The sequence below is a fragment of the Micropterus salmoides genome, unplaced genomic scaffold, assembly GCF_014851395.1.
Source record: "Micropterus salmoides isolate LMB-PRFRI ecotype aquatic unplaced genomic scaffold, ASM1485139v1 Ms_hic_scaffold_4, whole genome shotgun sequence".
Taxonomy (NCBI): Eukaryota; Metazoa; Chordata; class Actinopteri; order Centrarchiformes; family Centrarchidae; genus Micropterus; species Micropterus salmoides.
In genome coordinates this window covers 30,938,422-30,958,439 of record NW_024043372.1, presented here as the reverse complement: position 1 = coordinate 30,958,439, position 20,018 = coordinate 30,938,422, and the positions used below count along the sequence as shown (strand labels likewise).

The 20,018-nt window shown below is 40.7% G+C and overlaps 1 protein-coding gene across 1 annotated transcript; it reads right to left on the bottom strand.

Annotated features, from left to right (window-relative positions):
• Nucleotides 1-750: 750 nt before the first annotated feature.
• mapkapk3 (MAPK activated protein kinase 3) lies at nucleotides 751-19,454 on the bottom strand. The gene is made up of 10 exons (XM_038696355.1): nucleotides 19,149-19,454; nucleotides 11,911-12,050; nucleotides 6,325-6,389; nucleotides 6,024-6,103; nucleotides 5,790-5,916; nucleotides 5,557-5,632; nucleotides 5,155-5,279; nucleotides 3,792-3,877; nucleotides 3,529-3,609; nucleotides 751-1,352 (listed from the first exon to the last, which is right to left on the bottom strand). The coding sequence occupies exons 1-10, from the start codon at nucleotides 19,452-19,454 to the stop codon at nucleotides 1,197-1,199; spliced, it is 1,242 nt and encodes a 413-aa protein (XP_038552283.1). The 3' UTR covers nucleotides 751-1,196.
• Between the last annotated feature and the right edge of the window lie 564 nt (nucleotides 19,455-20,018).

Below are 20,018 nucleotides of genomic sequence, written 5' to 3'. Positions count from 1 at the left end.
TGGCTGACGTTCACAGCTGGGAGGCCAAGTCATTTTTATATAAGCTTCCCCTAATCTATCCCCTAAATACTGCTGGGGACCGTGTGATCGAAGTAGGGGAAAGGTACTTACCATAACCTAAACATAATAATGTTGACCTTTTCCACCACGGCACAAACACCAAGTCAGATGGCTGCGTCGCAAATAACTACTCCACTGCTGCTATTTATAGCAGCCTCACAAAGCCTGAAAGGCACGATTACAAAAACAATACTTCCCAGGTCCACACAAAAAACATCGTGCGCATGAACACTCCACCTCTTACTTGATAAAGTTTTATTTACAACAGTACGGACAAATGCAATCGCTACATGGAGTAGATGTACTTTAAATGATGGAAGGCTGCACCGTCTTGCTCATGTTTTATTGTGAAGTGAAACTTCCTCCCCATTACTAGAAGCATTTCACCCCCCCCCCTCCCCCACACGCAAACCTTTCTCAAGAGAAGTGTCACAACTTATCTATGTACCACAACCAGCCATTACTCCACTACTGCTTACATAAAACTCTCTGGCCTCACACTCACAGGAAGCATACAGGTTGCATGCTGCCTCTCACAGCTGCATTAAGAGGACCCAGTGTTGATCGGCAGCAGTGAGTGACACTTAATGCTTTGGTAGTACGTGTGTCGTGTGATGCCATTTTATTGATGTTTCTATGAAAAATGCTCCCTTGGGTCATTGTGGAGGCTACATATCATGGACAAGACAGTCAGTGTCAGACTTTGCTTTAATTCCAGAATGGAAGGCAGCAAAAGACAGGCAATATTAAGACAACGCAGGTAATAATGTGTTCACAGTCTGTCTACAGTTGCTTTGTCTGTCTTTGTGTGTGAGTTGCACACTAGTGCATAGTTACAGAGGAGACTTCATATAGACGACCCAGCATTCAAATCCACAAAACAAGACCACTAAAAATACTTCATGTCTGCACACAGACACTCAGACAAACAGGCAAGATCTAAAAATTACATACATACATAAAAGTAATTAAAAACAGATACGTCTTATAAACGTCCATCTCTGACTTTGATGTTTGTTCCTTTGTTGTCCCTTTTATTTCAAGGAACATTTGCTCAACACCCAGTTTCTCCAGAGTCCTGAGCAGGTCTCTACATGATCTTCTCCAGCACATCTCCACCAACAGTCCTCTGTGTCTCACTGACTTTGGCAGACCGTGGACCCACTCTTGGCCCCGGCAGCGGCCTTCTTGCGTCTCTTGTTGAGTAGCGGGTTGCTGGACGTATCGAGATCTTTGATCTTCACCTGGTCGTAGTCCACACGCATGGTGGCTAAAGCGCTGGTCATCTCTTCCTGTGAGAGAAAAGGTTTAGCTGTGTGTTAGTCAGTTTTGGGAGTAACGCGTTACAAAAGTAACACAATTACAGTAATGTATTGCTTTTTGCTGTAACACTAATATAACACACTATTTTTAAAAACGGTAATATTATTTCCGTTACAACGTCAGTAACGCGCGTTACAACGCATTTTAACCTGAAATTAAGTGGTGTGGTTTTTTTTTTTAATAATTCACCAACACCGAGAAACATTTTCGCACCAGAAAATCCATGAGTATAAGAGTAGCGTTATTTCTTGTTGCAGGGTGCAAACTACGGGGGAGCTTGGCGCCTCTTGAGTGTGCAGCCCCCAGCCAATAACATGCGCAGGGTGTGAGAAAGTTATGAATTTGCGGACATAGCGCCAGGAAAAAAATGCTAACATAGCGAGGCAAAGCTCCAAGTGGACCAATCTTGTTCCAAAACGAGAGTGAACCTGGGGTTGACAAGCACTGAATAAGAAGATGGGGATGAAGAGCGACGCGCAGTGGGCCTGTTTTATGACAGTTAGGCACCAGCGGTTAGCTTTGTTAGCTTGCTATAGTATCGGCTTTTTCATTACAACAAATGTGACGTTTCAAAAACAGTAGCTAGCAGACTGTACGTACAGAGAAGTCCTACTCTCAACCAATGTAAATAATTTTACTTTTTGATAAAATAACCCTTGAGGTCTGTCGTGCTGAGCCACGCTGGTTACCGCAGCAGTCCCAAACCATCGTCAGAGACTCAGTGCTAGTGTCTGTAATGAGCTGGTACATAGTTGACGATTACTAACACTTCAGATTGGCAGTTTATTCTTTATCCTAACATTGAAAAACTGCAACGTTTTCATAAACAGCACTGGGCCTGCGCTGCTGGTGTCATTTAGCTTGGGAGGAGAGGCCAACTTGGAATGTTTGTTCACAAACCGTGACCGACAGATCAAACTCATTCTGCCTGGGCTGATCTATGCCAACTGGTTGAAGGTGCTGGAGGGAAAAACAAAGGTGGAAAAGGTAGAGAAAAACCTGTCTGGGAACATTTTTAAGGGTAACCTCTCATTTTATAAATCCTTTTTGAGAAATGGCTGTCAGGAGTACAATCTGTGAAACCTTTACGCAATGTAGCTTTTACCTATTGAAGAGACGAACAATGGTGTATTGTGCGCATATCATTTTGGAGAAATTATCTTTTCATACCATATCACTTCAAACTTGCTCATTCAGCTGTTGTGAAGGAATGCGTCACGCTTTTTGCTCACATTTCCAAAATAATATGCGATTGCACAACTGGGACACTTTGCACAGTAGCCTACTGGGGATTTAACCCCACAGAGACTTGATGAGACCAAACAGTTTTCTTGCTCTTTAAACACACTTCTTTGTGTGTTTGGAAGAAGGGCACAGGGCAGCGGAGGTCCTTTGTGCTTAGTGTGTGTTAAATGTTTCACTGAACTAACTCATAGTATAGACTACAGTGGGGCCTTTGCTTCCCCCTGGTGGCCATTGTGGATCATCAAGATGGTGAGCCTTAAAAAATCTCCACTTTGAAACATTTGAGTTTAATTTACTGAAGGGTGTAAGAAATTCTAAATTGACTTTGCTGGCTTTCGTTTGGTTATCATCGCAACCATTAAAGGAGCGCTACACTGATTTTACACATTAACATCAGTTTTCTAGTCATTAAGAATACTAAGACTGTGAAAAGTGTTATATGTCGTCCGTGGCTCTGGAGGGTTTTTTAAAGGCTGAAAATGACCCAGATGATGTCATAGTGATGTCAACAGAGGTACATATCTAAGCCAGGGCTTGGAGACTTTTTAAATGTAAAGAAAAAACATTAAAAACTGAGGGGGTGGAGCTTTACCCTACATGCAGGGTCTAATTAAAGATGCTCTTAAGTTGCATTATGGCAAATGAAGGATCCAACACTTTTGGAGCTTGCCCCATACTAAAGAGTGAAAGTCAGCATATATCAGACTAGGCTCCATTGATTATGACCATTGTTTTTTGTTTTGTTTTTTTAAATCTGTCTCTCACTAGCCCCTAAACTTTATGGATGTGTAATACTTGCTGGAATGCCCCTGTAACACTGGGGCCAACCGAAAGCTTCTGACAGCCCAGCAGTAATGTAAATGTGTGACCAGAGGGGGTCAGCGTTGCTGTGCTTCTGACCTTCACATCCTCCCACATCTCTCTGTCTTCAGTCAGGACCCGGGTGGTGTGCAGCGGAGTGGAGGGAACCATCATGGACTGCTGCAGAGTGCACGGACGCGCACACGCACACACACACACACACACACACACACACACACACACACACACACACACACACACACACACAGATACCGATGACAATATGAGCAAACAGATGCACAGACAAACAGGAAGCAGTGCAGGAAGTATACCATGTTTATCTGTAACACACAGATACTTACATTAATCCAGGGGTGGTTCATAAACTGAGTGATGGTCATTCTCTCGTTTGGGTCTGTCTTCAGTAGCTTATGGATCAAATCTTTTGCTGGAAGAGATAACAGAGACAAAGATAATAACTATATTAGTAGCAAGACACACATCTTACTGTCTCGTGAAGCTTTTCCTGGTTTTAGGGACAGACTGGCCTACTTACAACAGCAAATAGGATTAGAGAAGAGTGAGACTGAGTGAAACAGAAAAACGGCAGTATGTGCACAGAGTCACACCTTGCTGCTGGTTCGGAGGAGGATGTCGGCTGTGAGTTGTCTGTAAAATGTCTCATAGAAGAGTTTGGACACTATCATTCGCTCTAAGTTTTTCGCAGTGTAAAATCAACAGTCTGTGAGTGTGGGAGGTGAACCAGAGTGACCTTCAGGGCAGCACTATACTTCCAACAAAGGCAAACAGAGACCATAGTTTACCTAAACCATAGTAGAAATATGTTGTCTGTTTACAGACACTGCACTTAGGTGAAGGCCCATGAAGATTAAAGAGGCACGAAGATGTAAACTGAGGCTGTCTAAAAGCAAAGTGCAGTGCTTCCCCCAGACATGATGTAATATATGTGTGACCAGCTGCAGCACGCACTAGGTTTTCTATATGAGAATGTCTGACTGGGTCATTCAGTAAAGTGGCAGAGTCAGTGCAGCACTGCTGTCTTGTGGTTTCCTGTTTTTTGCAAGGGGTGCTGCAAGCTTTACAGTGTGACCATGTCCACACCGATGCATGTAAATAATACAATGATGCTTGGTTACTCTGCTTGATCTCAGCAGAAAAAAGTTCCCTAGACACGTTTGAAAGTATATCTTATTACTCTGCTATGATTAATACTTTCTTTAACATTAAAATGAAAGAGATGGAAATATATCTACTCTTTCTCCCTCATTGAGAAATCAATGAATTCCCCGGCCAACACCACTGCTTGAGCTGGGTTGACTGGTGGAAAGAGTGCTGCGCATCAAGCCTACAGCCTACGTGTCTGAGCCTCAGTCAGACTCAGATGAGGATGGTAAGTGCAGATAGCATCTTTAATTAGTTTATGCTGTTTGTTAGCTACTAACTTGCAGAGGTTGACACAGCATTGGTGGTTGTGAAACATACAGAAATATCTGTTATGATGTTACAGTGCATTCACATCAATAATACGTAGTAGAAAGAAGCTCCAGAGTCCAGTTTGCCTTTGCTGTTAAAACTAGTGCAAACTCTCACTCTCTGTACTGACAAGTCTAGTCTGCACTGGAGGTTTCAGGTTTCTTTGCTGGTTGAAGTTGCTACATATCTCATCCAGTTTGCCTGGGGTACGTTTGAATCTCTTCCCCTCACCTTCCTGTGACACCTCAGCCCACTCTGGGTTGGGGAATTCATACTGGCCCATCCTGATCCTCCTCTTCATCCCCGGAGAAATGGCCTGGCCCGTGTTGGAGTAAAATGGAGGGAAGCCACACAATCTGCAGAGACAAACATGATTCAACTACGCTTTGTTTGAAGGAATCCATGTTAGAGCTCAACCCAGCGGTGGCTTTTCACTCCCGTCCAATCCCACTCCCACAAAAATACTCCCCTCTCAGCCCAATCCCATGAGTCAATCCAAAATCCTGAAAAAATGAGTCCCACCCCGTTCCCAATGAAAAACTCCAAAAATAGCGTTTATTCATATTAGAAATGCATATTTATATATAAAAACTGACCTATGATTCCCGTCCCAACCCCACACCCAGTACTCACAGGATGTACATGATGACTCCCAGAGACCACATGTCACATGACTTGTCGTACTTCTCTGGACCCAAAACCTCAGGAGCTTATCATTGGCGAAACACAAACACACAGACATAGATAAAAATTGTAATTGTGGTAAATACATATTTTCTCCCATTAAAACATCTGTCAAAGCCCTGTAAACAGTTCATCTGTCAGGAACATTAGAAAGGTTTGGAAAATAACTTAAAGACACTTACCCACATAATACGGTGTATAACAGGGGGTCTGTAGAGGGTTGTGTAGCGTTGTCTCCTTAGCAAAGCCAAAGTCTGTTAATTTGAGGATTCCGTTTTTTTCTTTACTAGTGTACAGCAGGTTCTCTGGCTGGTTAGGAGGCAGAAAGAGAAGGAAAAAATTTGACACACTTTCCTTGAATGACCCAGAACTGAACACTCTTCATGATTTGGGTGGTGATCGTGATCTTTCTGCACCTTGATGTCTCTGTGCGCAATGTTAATGTTGTGGAGAAAGTCAATAGCCGTGCCGATGTCTCTCATGATCTCAGAAGCCTCTGGGAAGAAAAGAAAGAAAACCCACTCTCTCAAACCAGCCTCGCACAACAACAGAGACCATGTAGAAGAAAGGAACAAACATACTGTACTCTGTACTTTCCTGTCTAATGTTATCCAAGATGTCTGCCTTATTTCCCTTTTTTGTTCTTGGGAATTATGGCTCATTCTTTCTCTCTAACATCATGTGTTTATTACAGTCCATCTCTCCGTCAGTCCTCACCTTTCTCAGTAAAGGCCTGGTCACCTCTGGCCTGGATTCGGCTGAACAGCTCTCCTCCCTCCATACTGGAAACACATACACAATTAACATATTGTATAAATGACACTCCAGGGCATAATATCACCTGTATATCCCACATCTAATTTCAATGAAAGTTAATAACTAAGCAGATGCCGATTTTGAAGGGAAAAGTACCAAAATATTTTTATTTAAATGAACCAACAGGGATTATTTTGACAAACAAAAACAGTAATATGGCTACTATTTGTTTCCTCTTTAGTCTCACTCATTTATGGCTTTGATTACAAAATAATAATTTACTGTATAACAACACTAAAGCTGATGGATTTTTGTACTGGAGACCTATGACCCAGTTCTTTAAAAGTTCACACACTCTCACCACCAAAAACGTTACTGTCACTCACCCACTCCCCATTTTCACAACCTGATGCCTGGAACTCTCCCTTCAGGCCCTGTGTTTGTGCCAACTGAGATGTGGCTGTGCATTAATGTGAATTATGTAAATGGATACTTATCGTGGTTGATGAGCACACAGGTGCACACCAGATAGCTGAGAAAAAACTGTGAGTGTGGCTGTGTGCTGCTGACTGCAGCGGGCTGTGCTGCCGTCATCCTTTGGCCCTCGCTCGTACAGGAAGCAGCTCACAGCAGTAAGAGATTACTGAGAGTGCGCACACACATACACACGCACGCACACATACAAGGCCGCTACAAACCATCCCACACAAATTGTTGTCTGTGTCAAATGCGATGATTAGATGAAGTTAGTGACTGTTCAAATTTCCCATGAACAGGAGTGTAATTTCTCTCACCCTCTGTGGTTTCTCCATTTTCCTCTGAATTATAATTTTCCATTCACAGGCAGGGGCAATAAAATGCACAAAGTTCTTTTTATTTATGCATGTCAAAGTACACACACTGTCTTTGGAGTCACTCGAGGTATTATCATGGACAGGCTATCATGACATGTGAAGCCCAGATGGAATTAAGTCCCTCTGTCCCCTGGTCAAAAATAAGTGCTCTTAAAGGCACTGAAAATGTACTAGAAATTCACATAGTATGCTTATAGTACATTCATACTCCTAACATGCTTACTACAAGTATATTAAAGATATATTCTCTTGAGCTTTAACATACTTCTCAAAAGTATACTTTGAATAAATTGGTAATAAATATATACATAATTAAACTTTAATAAACATGCTTAAATAAAAACGTAATGTCTTGGGAACTGTTGGGCTTCTGTAAATATCATCACAGAGTATGGTCTAGACCTGCTCTTTTATGAAAAGCGCTGTGAGATAACTGTTGTTGTGATTTGGCGCTATATAATAAAATTGAATTGAAAATTGAATTGAATAATTTCGCAACACTTTATTTATTAAAAATATATTTATTTAACTCTTAGTAAATAATATTTAGGTATATTTTGTGGAAGTACATTGTTACACAATTACACTTTTAGTGGGTTAAAACTTACTGCCAGCACCGGGGAATGAGAGGCAATCTGGACTGACATATATCTAATATCTATTTTGATAATTTTGTGACATTTAATAAAGCATAACGTTATTACAGCGCAGTGATGTTGTGCTAAGTTATAGTTTTAACACAGCCGCACCGTAACTATAGTCCTGCTAGTGTTTACAGGCAACAGCTGATGAGAGTTTTTCTGGGTCCACTTCAGAGTCCTGACAGATTCCTACCGGGAGCTGAATTACCACAGAGGTCGTCTCCTCTTCAAAACAAACAGACCCGGACATTAAACCATTAAAACACAGCCACATAGCAACGTTAGTGCTAGCCCTGTGATGTTAATATATAGATTTTACTCATGGATAGGTGTTAGGCTACTGTATGAATGTTAGGCTGCTCTTTCAAAAGAGTGACTTTTCCCATCACTAGAATCAAGGTTTTCAAATCGACGACCCAATCACACAGTGTGAAAGACGGCTTTCACGCTAAAATGTCGGTAATATACGATCTCAGTAACCTGTTGCTGGAATTTGATGCATGAGATTTTAACAAGGCAGGCCTGTGCATGTGTGTGTGTATGAGCCCTCAATTCTGCTTTTGCACTGTTAAAATGACCAATGAGGTCTTTATCAGAGTAATAAATGCAATAAATATGTTGCTGTGTGTGTCCTAAAGAATAGGTTCACATTTTTATAGTCTACCTTAATACTCACATGTCCACGTTTACAGTACGTTATTCACTGTAATCATTATTCCTGCCCATATAGTCTGTAAAGACGTTACCACAGCGGTCATTTTTGTATAAATTCATACTAAGGTTTAGCTATAGCTACTATGAATCATCAGCTAAGCATCTGCGTTAGACTATTCAAAAGTGGATATCTTCTAAAGGTACACTGTTTTTTAGAGATTTCTCTTCACAACCATGGAGGGGGTAATCATTACTGTGACCAGTAACTCAATTATAAAAGCAATGTCAAAGCGTACACGTGTATGTGAGAATTGTTTTAAGACGCGCTTGAAATAATGTTTTTGTGTACTGCAATGCCTGACCACACATATAATAGCATGTGATGTTATATAAAATACTTTATGTCCATTTGTATGGTCATAGATCCTGTATTCAACTTTTAAAAGTTGAACCTACCGTTTGCCAACTTTAACCTACTTAATGCTAAATCCAGAGTTGGAACTTCCTGCCTTAGCTCAAGAAAATTAAATAAAGAATAATAATAAAGATTTGCTATAAGAAGAGAATTACAGTGTTTATAATGATCTGCAAATGAAGAACTAAACTAGGTGGAAGTACTGGCCTAACTGAATATTTAAACTCATTTGCAACTGCTTTTCTTTTCTTTTAGAGCTTCCTGGGATCGTTGCCTCACTCAAAGATGGCTTAGAGGCCACGAAGGACCAGCTGGACCCTCACAAGCTCAATGTGCTCATAGGTATCTCTGGCTCCTGCACGCGATCACTGTTTTTGCTCTCACTACATGTCAACAGGGTCAGACTAAATAAACAAATATTCTTTTGAAAAAAGAATTTTTTAAAAATATTTTAAATAAAATTTTAAAATATTGTTATACATTAAGTAATTGGCTACTTTTGTACTTCACAAATTGGCTGCTGTGTTAATGTGAAATGTAGACAGAACAGTTGTTAAGTAAGTCTGAATGTTTGTGTTAATTGTTGTACCTGTTTAATAACATTTTATCATATACATTTCCTTGGATGAATGTACAGTAGTGTTTATGTAATGTTTTTGATCATGTTGTAATGGAAGAACTGAGCATTAACTTCCCTTGTGGAAAACCATTTCACCTGAACCTAAACAGTTAGCATCAGAACAGTTAGACATGATGTCATATTGTGTTTCAGCAGCTTTAAACAAAATAAAAAATCTGACAATGGTTTTTAGTTAATTAGAGGTAATATTGCTTTGATATAGACAAAATAATTCCTTTTCTCTTCCACAGATGCTGTGTGATAAAGCAGTTTCCAAATCCCATAGTGTCTACAGTCGCAGAAAATGCAAAGAGTCCTACTCAAAGATAACCGACCCTCCACTCCAAGGATAAGGATTGTGACATTTTTCAGTTACAGTTTGGTTCCACCATTTGTACTGTAAGCTTGTGACGGAGTACCTTCACTACAGTTGAGTAAGCACTTGGACTGCCATACCAATGAGCCTGACTCTTTGGCACTGCTCTCAAAGTTGCACGTTTGGTACCCTGTAGACCTGTGTTTGAATCTGGGCAGGGTGACTGCTCCCGCCTTTAGCTGCATATGGTGTCAGAAGTGGGATGGCTTGCCGTGAGGTCATCTGAGCCGTGCCCAGTGTCCAAACCATATGAGGGACCCCCATGGGTAACATTAATGATTGGATGTGTATAGTGTTCTTTTCAGTAATACTGGTCATATGTCATCATTTCACTGATTTTTATTTTTATTTGAAGGTTTTTTGGTCAAGAAGTGATGATGCTGTACCTTTTAATGTACAAGAATTTATTTTTGTAATGTCCACAAAATTAAAGTTTTTATTTGTCTGTATTTGTCAAGGTATTTTTAATGCATTAATAATGAATTATTCTCATATTGAATGGTTTCATAAAGCAGCTTCCCAAGATATTAATAGTGGCTCTTGGAGTATACTAGTAATAAATTACTAATAAGCTGAAATGCTAATAAAATTGTTAAGGGAACACATTTATGTGAAGTTTAAAATATATTTACTTTAACTTTTCAAGTATAGCACAAAAGGGTATTTTAACCTAAATTTAAAGAAGTATATTTAAATTAGTAAAGGTACTTAAAGTGGTTCCAGTTTAACACAACTAAGTATGTTAAAATATACTGCAATTATCTTAAAGTTGACTTTAAGTATTTCTAAAATGACACTTAACATACTTTAAGTTGTTCCAAAATAACACATTTAATATACACTTAGTATAGTACAATTAAAATGTGATAAGTGCATCCAAAATAAGTGCTACTTAAGTATATTTCTTTTTCACCTGATCGGGTGACTGACCTTTAGCAAGTATTAATGTTCTGCCCTTAGTGGCACAAAGCGTCTACTTTTGTCTCAGCTGACACGCATGAGGCTTTACTATGCGTGAAAATATAGTGAATAAAATTATAAACACTTTTGTTTTTGCTCCCATTCATTTTGAGCTGAACTCAAAGATCTAAGACTTTCTCTATATAAACAAAAGGCCTATTTCTCTAAAATATTGTAATCTGTGTTAGTGAGCACTTCTCCTTTGCCGAGATAATCCATCCACCTCACAGGTGTGGCATATCAAGATGCTGATCAGACAGCATGACATTGCACAGGTGTGCCTTAGGCTGGCCACAATAAAAGGCCACGACCTTCAGCCATCTCAACATGGTGGAAAAAACAAATGTTGTCAGTTGACGAGGAGGAAACCACATACTGAAAAGCACACCGAGCGTGACAGGAAACATTTTAAATCCAAAGGTTTTATTTCTAAATTTTTCCCATATTTATACAGAAAATAACAATTGTGGTTCACATAAACCTACTGGAAAACCGTGAGGTTTATACTGAAGCCACAGTTTTAACTTTAAATGTATATTGTGATTGTGTGCTGATCTGTGGAGATGGCAATATCTTGTTAAAGAAAATCTGTGGTGTTACAAGTCTTTCTTCACCACAAAATTTATGTTCTCTACTTATCACCAACAGATGGAAAAATTCCAGTGGAAACCTGTGGAAACTGAGTTCAGCGACTGTAACTTCCCATTTTTCGGGTCAACTGTTGACATTAGTTCAGAAAGTTCCTTTTTAATATCCTTTTTTTATATGTGCTCCTGTACAAAGCTGTGGCTTATGGGAAATTGTGGTCACTGTAAGCTCTGTTGCCAGCTTTGATATTAAATTGCAGGACTCAACTTTTCAAGAATTCATTTGGACTGAATTTAATCCCTCAGTTTATCTGATCATTTACACTAAAAATCACCAAATATGGAGACATGATAAGAAAATAAATGGTTGTTAAAGAAAGGTGATCTGATAGGTCAGGGTGTGTATACTGATGAGTAGAGGGGGTGAAATGTGAATCATACCACTCCATGATGATGAGCAGGCACTTCTTCCCATGATGCATGTTCTCATACAGGCTGAGGATGGGAACAATATACGGCCCTCCTGATACTCGCCAGTGGAGCTCCACCTCTCGTCTGGCTTTGGGACTGTCGTAGAGAACCTGGGAGACACACAGAGAAAATGAAGATTACAGAATGAATCCGTGATTAATAGGAAATTATTTTTGGGGCATGACTGGACTGATGAACTCAATGTATTAATTTCTATTGCTAAATTCCACACTGGTTTCAGTGGAATTACATTGGTTTTATAGATAATCATGTTATAGGCCTCGTTAAACAAACGTCTGTTGTCCAGGTTAACGATTCTGAGCAAACTGTAGACTAATCAACAACTAACAAAAGTTAAGTTGGATGCTTTTAGTCTCATGTAATGAATAACAGAAACATATGACTTTGAATATTGATTAGTGTATCAACAGTAGTGTTGTAGTACTCGAGACCTTTTGATGGTCTTGGTTTCGTCTCGGACTCGACCGCATTTGTACTCTGTCTTGTCTCGGTCTCGGACATTGAGGACTCTGGATTTTATTTCAAGACCAGTCAAGACCATAACTTAAAGAGGTACTATTATGCTCATTTTCAGGTTCAAAATCTTAATTAGGGGTTGTACCAGAACGGGTTTACATGGTTTAATTTTCAAAAAACGCCATATTTTTCTCATACTGCACATTGCTGCAGCTCCTCTTTTCATCCTATGTGTTGTACATTCCGCTTGAGCTACAGAGTGATGCATCTTACTTGTACAAAATCTTTGATGGGAGTTGCACATGCGCAGTTCCCAGGTAAGGACTACTAGCCAATCAGAAGCAGAGAAGGGCGGGTCGTAAGAAACAAGGTAGTGTGATCCAAATCAAAGCCGCTTCAGACTGAGACCATAACCTAGCAGATGGTATAAGTTACTCACAAGTCCACAACCACACAACATCATTGTTCCACATCTTACCATTAGGACTAAACGTTGAACTGTTGCCGGTGATCTGACGATCTATGCTGCCTTGCTGAAAAATGCTGCCATAGTGCAAATCTATAGACTCGACTCTACTCGGCCCTGCTCCGTTTTCCATTACAGAGAGTACCCAGAGATAGTACGTAGCTTGTCGTCATAGCGACGCCACACACAATTGCCTCGACGTAATGTTCAATGCGACACACACACCAGCTCTTAAAATATATCTACGGTTAAAACGTTTCAATATTACTCAGAATGTAAAGACAGACAAGCGGTATGAAAACCTTCCAGCTGTGTTTTCCTCTGCCGTTGTTGCTGCGGTCTGTGTGAGGGCCTCGCAAGCTCCCCCGCAGCCACCACCGAAAATATTCAAGCATTTTTGTTCTGCCATCACTTCTCGTAAAACTGTCAATATTCGAAATCTACACAGCTGATTTCTCACCTCAAAACCTCTCAGAAGTGGATTTAGTGATGAAATTCCATACAAAAACTAAAGCTTTCTGTTGCTGGCCTCACAATGATGATGCAGTGAATAGTGAATATTCTCTCTGACCAATCAGCATTCGGCTGTGTTTTCACGTTACATTTTAGTATCCCTCAGCTCGCTTGGAACGGGGGTGAGGTGATATGAAAAAAGGGAGATGGGACCTCCCTTTGCGCTGGACTTTGGGCTTTTTCACTTTGCAAACCTGTTACAAGCACAAAAAAAGAGATATAACTCAATAAAGGAGAGGGGAAAAGCCAAAAAGCATAAAAGCATAAGCCTCTTTAACATATACTATATCAATATTGCTTTTGTATTGTCTGATGTATTTGTTAACATCCTGACTTTGATTGGATGTAAAACGTTTGCTTCAATTGCTACAAATAACACTATTTAAAAATGTGTTGTTACCCCAACGACCGTCACCCCTCCCCGCGATGGTAAACATGGAAAAGGAGTGTCAAATAAAGACGGTTAAGTTGATTTCAGTTCTTAGTGTTTGTATATGGGTGTTTTAATGTGAATGTGGATCTTTCAGATAAATCTGAGAAGTAGCCTACATATGATCTCGTTCCACATTTTTTTGTGTGTCATGCAATGTGGGGAAATGGTCTTAATCTTGACTCGGTCTCACCCTGGACACTAATCAACAGAACAAGCTGCCACTATTTTGATAATCAATTAATAGTTTGAGTAATTTTCCAGGCAAAAATGCCAAGCGTTCTCAATTGTGAGGATTTGCTGCTTTTCTCCTTTTTACATCATTGCACATTCAATATATTTTAAACTGTTGGTGGGACAGATCAAACAATCTGAAGATGTGACTTTGGACTTCTTTTTATTTACTTTATATTCTTAAATATTTTATAGTATAAATGACTGGATTAATCTAGAAAATAATAGGTAGATGAATCTATAACGAAAATCATCATTAGTTGCAGCACTCAAGTTGACATCATAAAGAATCTATAATCTATAATACCTTAATGAAAATTGCAACGGTATCACTTAGACCCATTACAGCCTCTAAAATCCCTCAAATCTACAGCATCAATGTCAGATATTATCGTTATACTCATTTGATCAACAACAAACCTCTTTTTGTGTAGTCTTACACAGTTAATTAATCATTAAATTTGTTGTTTTAGTTGGTGAAAAGGGAAAAAACCCATTCGGTGGTGTAGATCCAGTAACAGAAAAAACAAACTAAAGCTTGTAATAAAAACAATAACGGACCTTTTGACAGTCTACGTGCAAGCTGTCACACAACAGGGTGTGTGTGTTCAACATAAGCGGATCCACACGCACACTCACACACAGAGCAGGTGGCAGACCTTGACATAGCACACATCTTCAGTCAGTGTGTATTTTTACATGTGACAGTGATGGAGTGGTATGCTGCTGTTCCCAAGGTTGGTCTGGTCACAGATTGAGCCTGGAGTACATAGCACACAGAGAGGCTGACTCATGGACGTATGACAGACACACACACACACACACACACACACACACACACACACACACACACACACACACACACACACACACACACACTTAACACGTGTTTAGGTGACTTTAACATTCTCAAACTGTAAAAGGAATATTTATAAAATTTCAGATTCACTTCTAAGTGAGGAATTATAATAATTTCACATTTCTCGGAACTCAAAAAAGAGCTCATAGCGTTGTGTTTTTTCTTGTTCTCGCTGATCAAAGAGGAAGTGAGGGCCGAGTGTTTCAGAGCAGTAGGGTGTTGAAAGTAGAAGTTGAGGGTTTCCGGAGACTTGTGTGTCTAATCTCTCAGTACGTAGATCCTATTTTAAAAAGCAAACAAGTGGGCCGATTTTTTTTGCTATGTCATTTATAGCTTTATGACTTATCAGATCAGACCGCATGTGAGCTGATTTCCTTAATATCCTGCAATGAACCAGAAATTGGCCACAATAAAAGTGGACTGTGTGGATTTAACACACATATAAAACACCGAGGGAGAGTCAACAGAGAGAATGAGACAGACACAGTTAATCTTCTGATGGACACTTTTCTTATGTGAGGCGACATCATGGAGACTAAACGCACGCTTGTCCCTGATCCTGCTCTAAGCCGATCAACCACATCCTCACACTCACCTGAAACCTTCTCCTCACTTCTCACACACATCTATATCGCGCCGACGATGTTTACGCTCTATTAAAAATTAGTGGCTGTCACAGCGCTGGTCTGTATATCTTGATAAAAACAGGTGGTTTATCTTTACAACCTCTACCAATAAAGAACTGCTCATGAAGTTTATCATAAAGTGGTCTAGGAAGTGGTATACAGTTAATAAGTGTTACACATTGTGCTCTAATGAGTGTCTATACCTGCCTTGTGCACCAATAACAATGCTGTACTGCTCCACTACATTTAGCTTATGACTAAAATCTAATAATTTAAATATATTATATCATTGGTGCTTTTTTTTAAAAACAGTTTTTACCAACACTTAAAGAGTCTACTCCATGGTAGTGGCTCTGTAGGCTGTACTTATGCAGTTGAAACTTCTGACCTCAATGCGTTCCAGGTGCATGGTGGTGCGTGACGCCGAAAGTGAACGAAAACCATGGCTGACCGTGACAAAGTGTACACGCAGTTGCACCCTCAGCAGTGCTTTAGGTGTTAATTAAAAGGATGGCAGTTTAACTGCAACAACTGACATAAATAGCCTATACGTTACTAGGTCTGTGTACCCCTCTGGCAAGTTGGTAGCCCTCAAGTCAGTCAATGTTGTAGGTTAAGCTTCCTAATGTTTTGGCATTTTTAACAATAACTTTTATGCAGAGAAGATGACTTTATGAGATTCTTTTCTGTAGCCAGCTACCTAATGTGCAAAACATATTTCTACAACAATATACATGCAGAACAGGTTTTACTATATGATCGTATGTATTATTTTGATTTAAATACATGCACCTATACGTTTTGTTGCCTTTTAGTTTATGGTTTACCATTTACATTGTGTGCTTCCATGGGCGCCGACATTATTTTGTGACGTCATTCAGCTGCTACTCGTGAAGTCGGGGTACATATTTTTTCCCCGAGTTCACAAGTAGGAAATCCGACTTAAAGTGGCGTTCCACAGGACTTCCTAGTTGGAGGACTGAAATTTCCCAGTTCTGAGTTGCCTGGAACACAGCAGCAGGCACAGCGATACTTTGAGCTGAATGCTCAACATCAACACGCTCACAGGGACTATGCTAACACGCTTGTGATGAGCAAGTGTAACATCTACCATGTTCACCATCTTAATTTAGCATGTTAACATTTGCTAATTAGCACTGAACACAACGTACAGCTGAGGTTGATGGGAATGTCATTGACTTTGCAGTTATTTGGACAAATAAAAAGTTGGAGCTGATGACCTGATCAGTAGGATCTGTCCTCTGGGCTCCATGAATGTCTGTAATTGACATGGCTAAAGATTGGAATATTGTTGAGATATTTCAGTCTGGACCACAGTGGAGAACTGAAAATTGACTAAACGTTCTGCTCAAGGAAGGAAAACATCCAAAGCATATTCTTGCATGTTTTTCCATAACATCCAAGGTAAACTTTGTACAAAGATCCTTAATCTACAAAGGATCTCCTGTTGCATTGTTGTTTCCGCCATACTACAGTCAAAGCAGAAAAGGAGCTTGAATTGCACAACAAGCATCTGAAGCCTCAAAGTCAATGGAGACTTTTAAACCCAAACCTCTGAGACTGATTAACTATTTTAACAGCACCGGCACAAGACCTGAGGGCAGTTTTCACACACAGGATTTCTTCCATGCAGTGTCTGACCAAACCACTGAGACAAACACGCGTCAGTTTGGTCTCTGTGGGTCTCAGAGGAAAGCCAGATGTGACACCCGTGTGCCAAAGGGCTAACCACAAAGTTGAACACACACAGTTATGATGAAGGGATTTTGACTGAGTGGAAATGTGTACACAGACCTGTTGCTTGTAAAGCTTTCTGTGCGCTAAGCTGGAAGGCTCTTCAGGCGCTAAAATGGAACAATCACCAGCCAAATATGTGCTGTCAATGGTATTAACAGTAAATGGCGGCGCTGAAGAGGTGTGCCATGCATCTCAGGGCTCTCCCAGGTCTGTCTCCTCCCAGGAGTCAGACAAATTCAAGTTAAAAGAACCCTAATGACTGTAACTGAATTACATTAAAAAGGTGGCTCCCCTCCAGCTCTGCCGCAAAGTGGATTAAACCAATACCCATCCATTACGTTTAGCGCTCAGAGCAACACTTGATTAAAAAGCCAGTGAGACAGTCAACTCTCCTCACCCCCCTCCACATCAAACACTCTTGATTATTTCCTTTTGCCTACTACTTGTACATATACAGGAAAAGTCGTAAATTAGCCTAAATGGCAATAAAGCAGAATAAAAACTCCATCAGGTCCACTCAAACTGTCACAGTCCAATTCACAAGCAAACCAACATGGACGCCAGTAGAAGCTACAACAGAGAAGGAGGTCATTTCATGAGCGGTTTCTTCGTCATCTCAAACCGTTTAACAGGGTCATTAGAGAGCAAAGGGGTGTGAGGTACTTTCTGAAAGCTGGGGTTACCCTGACCTGCTGTTAGCTTTCTCCGGTGGAAACTGAATAAGCTCTGAATGAAAATAAATTTCAGATTGGATTCAGCAAGTAGCCCGGAGATATTTCAGCAATGTACAAATTGTTAATCAATTCTCTCTCGCAGTCTGACATGATGCTATCAAGCATCCTATCCCTCTTGGCTTTAGGTGTTTTGTTTGTGACTTCCTATTTTCTGCTGCAGTTCATCTCTTTTTCTGTCCCTGGGTCTACAGCTCTGCTTGTGACACTGCCTGGTTTGGCAGCTCAGATCCAGATGGATTACTGTAAACCAGTAATCTGTGGCCCAGAGTCTGTGGCCCAGTGGTGACAGGTGACAGCCTGACAACCCATGCTTGTATGCGTCAACGTGTGTATGAATGTGTGCCCAAATTCCTACTGCTCCCGGAATAAGGTGCCACTGTCAAAATCCATGTGCCTCTATGAAGCAGCCTAACGTTTCATGCTGAAATTCCAGGAAACACAGCTCCATGACCACATCCACCCTGTCCAAACGTAGAACATGGGCACCATGTACAGTACGTCATAGCTTGGAGGTGCATGTACACCAGTTATAGTCTTATTAATAAGCTTCAGTGCTACTCTGACTCCTGTTAAGTCTGTGACAGAAATCTGACCTCAGCAAAGGTTAAAGTGTTTGAATCTAGGCTACAGACTTCACTTATAAAGTGAACCCACTTTATAACTTCCAACAAGATCTTAAACACAACATTGTACAGTTACGCTTGTTTGCATTTAAACTACCAATTCATGATCTAAATCTAAACAGATGTGTCTAGATTCACCATCAAATTTTGAAATAGGCTACTCCTCTGCTGCAGCTGTTACTCCAAACTGATTAACAGGACTGGACACTAAACAATGACAAACTATTTCCAGACAGTCAGAAATATCTTACATTGACTTTATGTGTGTAAGCACACTAGTAAACCAGGTGTAGGCTATTTTTCAATTCTGGTGGAAACACACAAAAGTTCTAAATGATGCTGAAAGTGAATATATTTGAACTGTTTACTTTGTAGTACTGACTAGGCAAACTGAGTTTTACTTATGAGGTGTGTAAAGTAAGCTGAGGGGGTCAATCCTCTACTGCTCTGTTAATAACATACTCTTAGGTGTCAGGTGACTTCAGTACCTTCAGTGCGCACTTCTCTCCAGTCTTCTTGCTGAAGCACTGAAGGACTTTGCCATTGATCCCTAAGCCCAGAACCTGACTGGAGATCTTATAATCGTCAGTCACTGCGTTGCGCTTTATCTCCAGTTTGGGATAAACGGGTAAGGGGAAGTGTGTGGACCCGCCGTCCGCGTCCTGTCCGCCAGCAGCTGCGGCGGCGGCGGGAGCGGGTTCCTCCTGCTTCGGGTCCTCAGCCGGTGAGTCCGGCTCTGCCTCAGCCCTTGGCGCTTGCAGCGGTTCCTGCTTTTCGTTTCCATTTTGTAGCATGTTCACGCAGGTTTGATATCGCCAGCGACTACTCAGGAGAAGAAAGCGTGAGTAATTCACCAAAGTAATGCGATGACTCCTGCTGCCCTCCGGTAATTGCGTAAAGCTGAGAGGAATCCTAGAGCACGTCTGCCTGTCCCGGGCACCGCAGCGCGTGTAAGGACTCCACACAGTAATTCCACTGTATCTACAGTATAACTTATAAAATAAGCCTTGTTTAATCTACACAATAAAACATTTTCCTCACTTAACTTAAACTCCCGCCTATTTATTTGAGAACTAATCTGTCAACGCTGTCTCTTCAGAGAAATCCCGATATGTAAGAACATCCGAATGTTGTTTAACTCCAGGCAGAGAAGACTTTAACAGACAGCAGCGATGATGATATTCTGGTGATCTCAGTTTCCCGTTGACCGGGAGTCCTTAGGTTGCGCTCACATGGCCAGTCACTGTCACTGCTCGTTTAAGCGCCACCCTCCTACAGTTTAGTCTCATTTCTCAACAGGCCCTATGTGGCCGCCTTAAAGGAGCAGGACGTACAGTCACTTCAGTATGAAGTGGGCA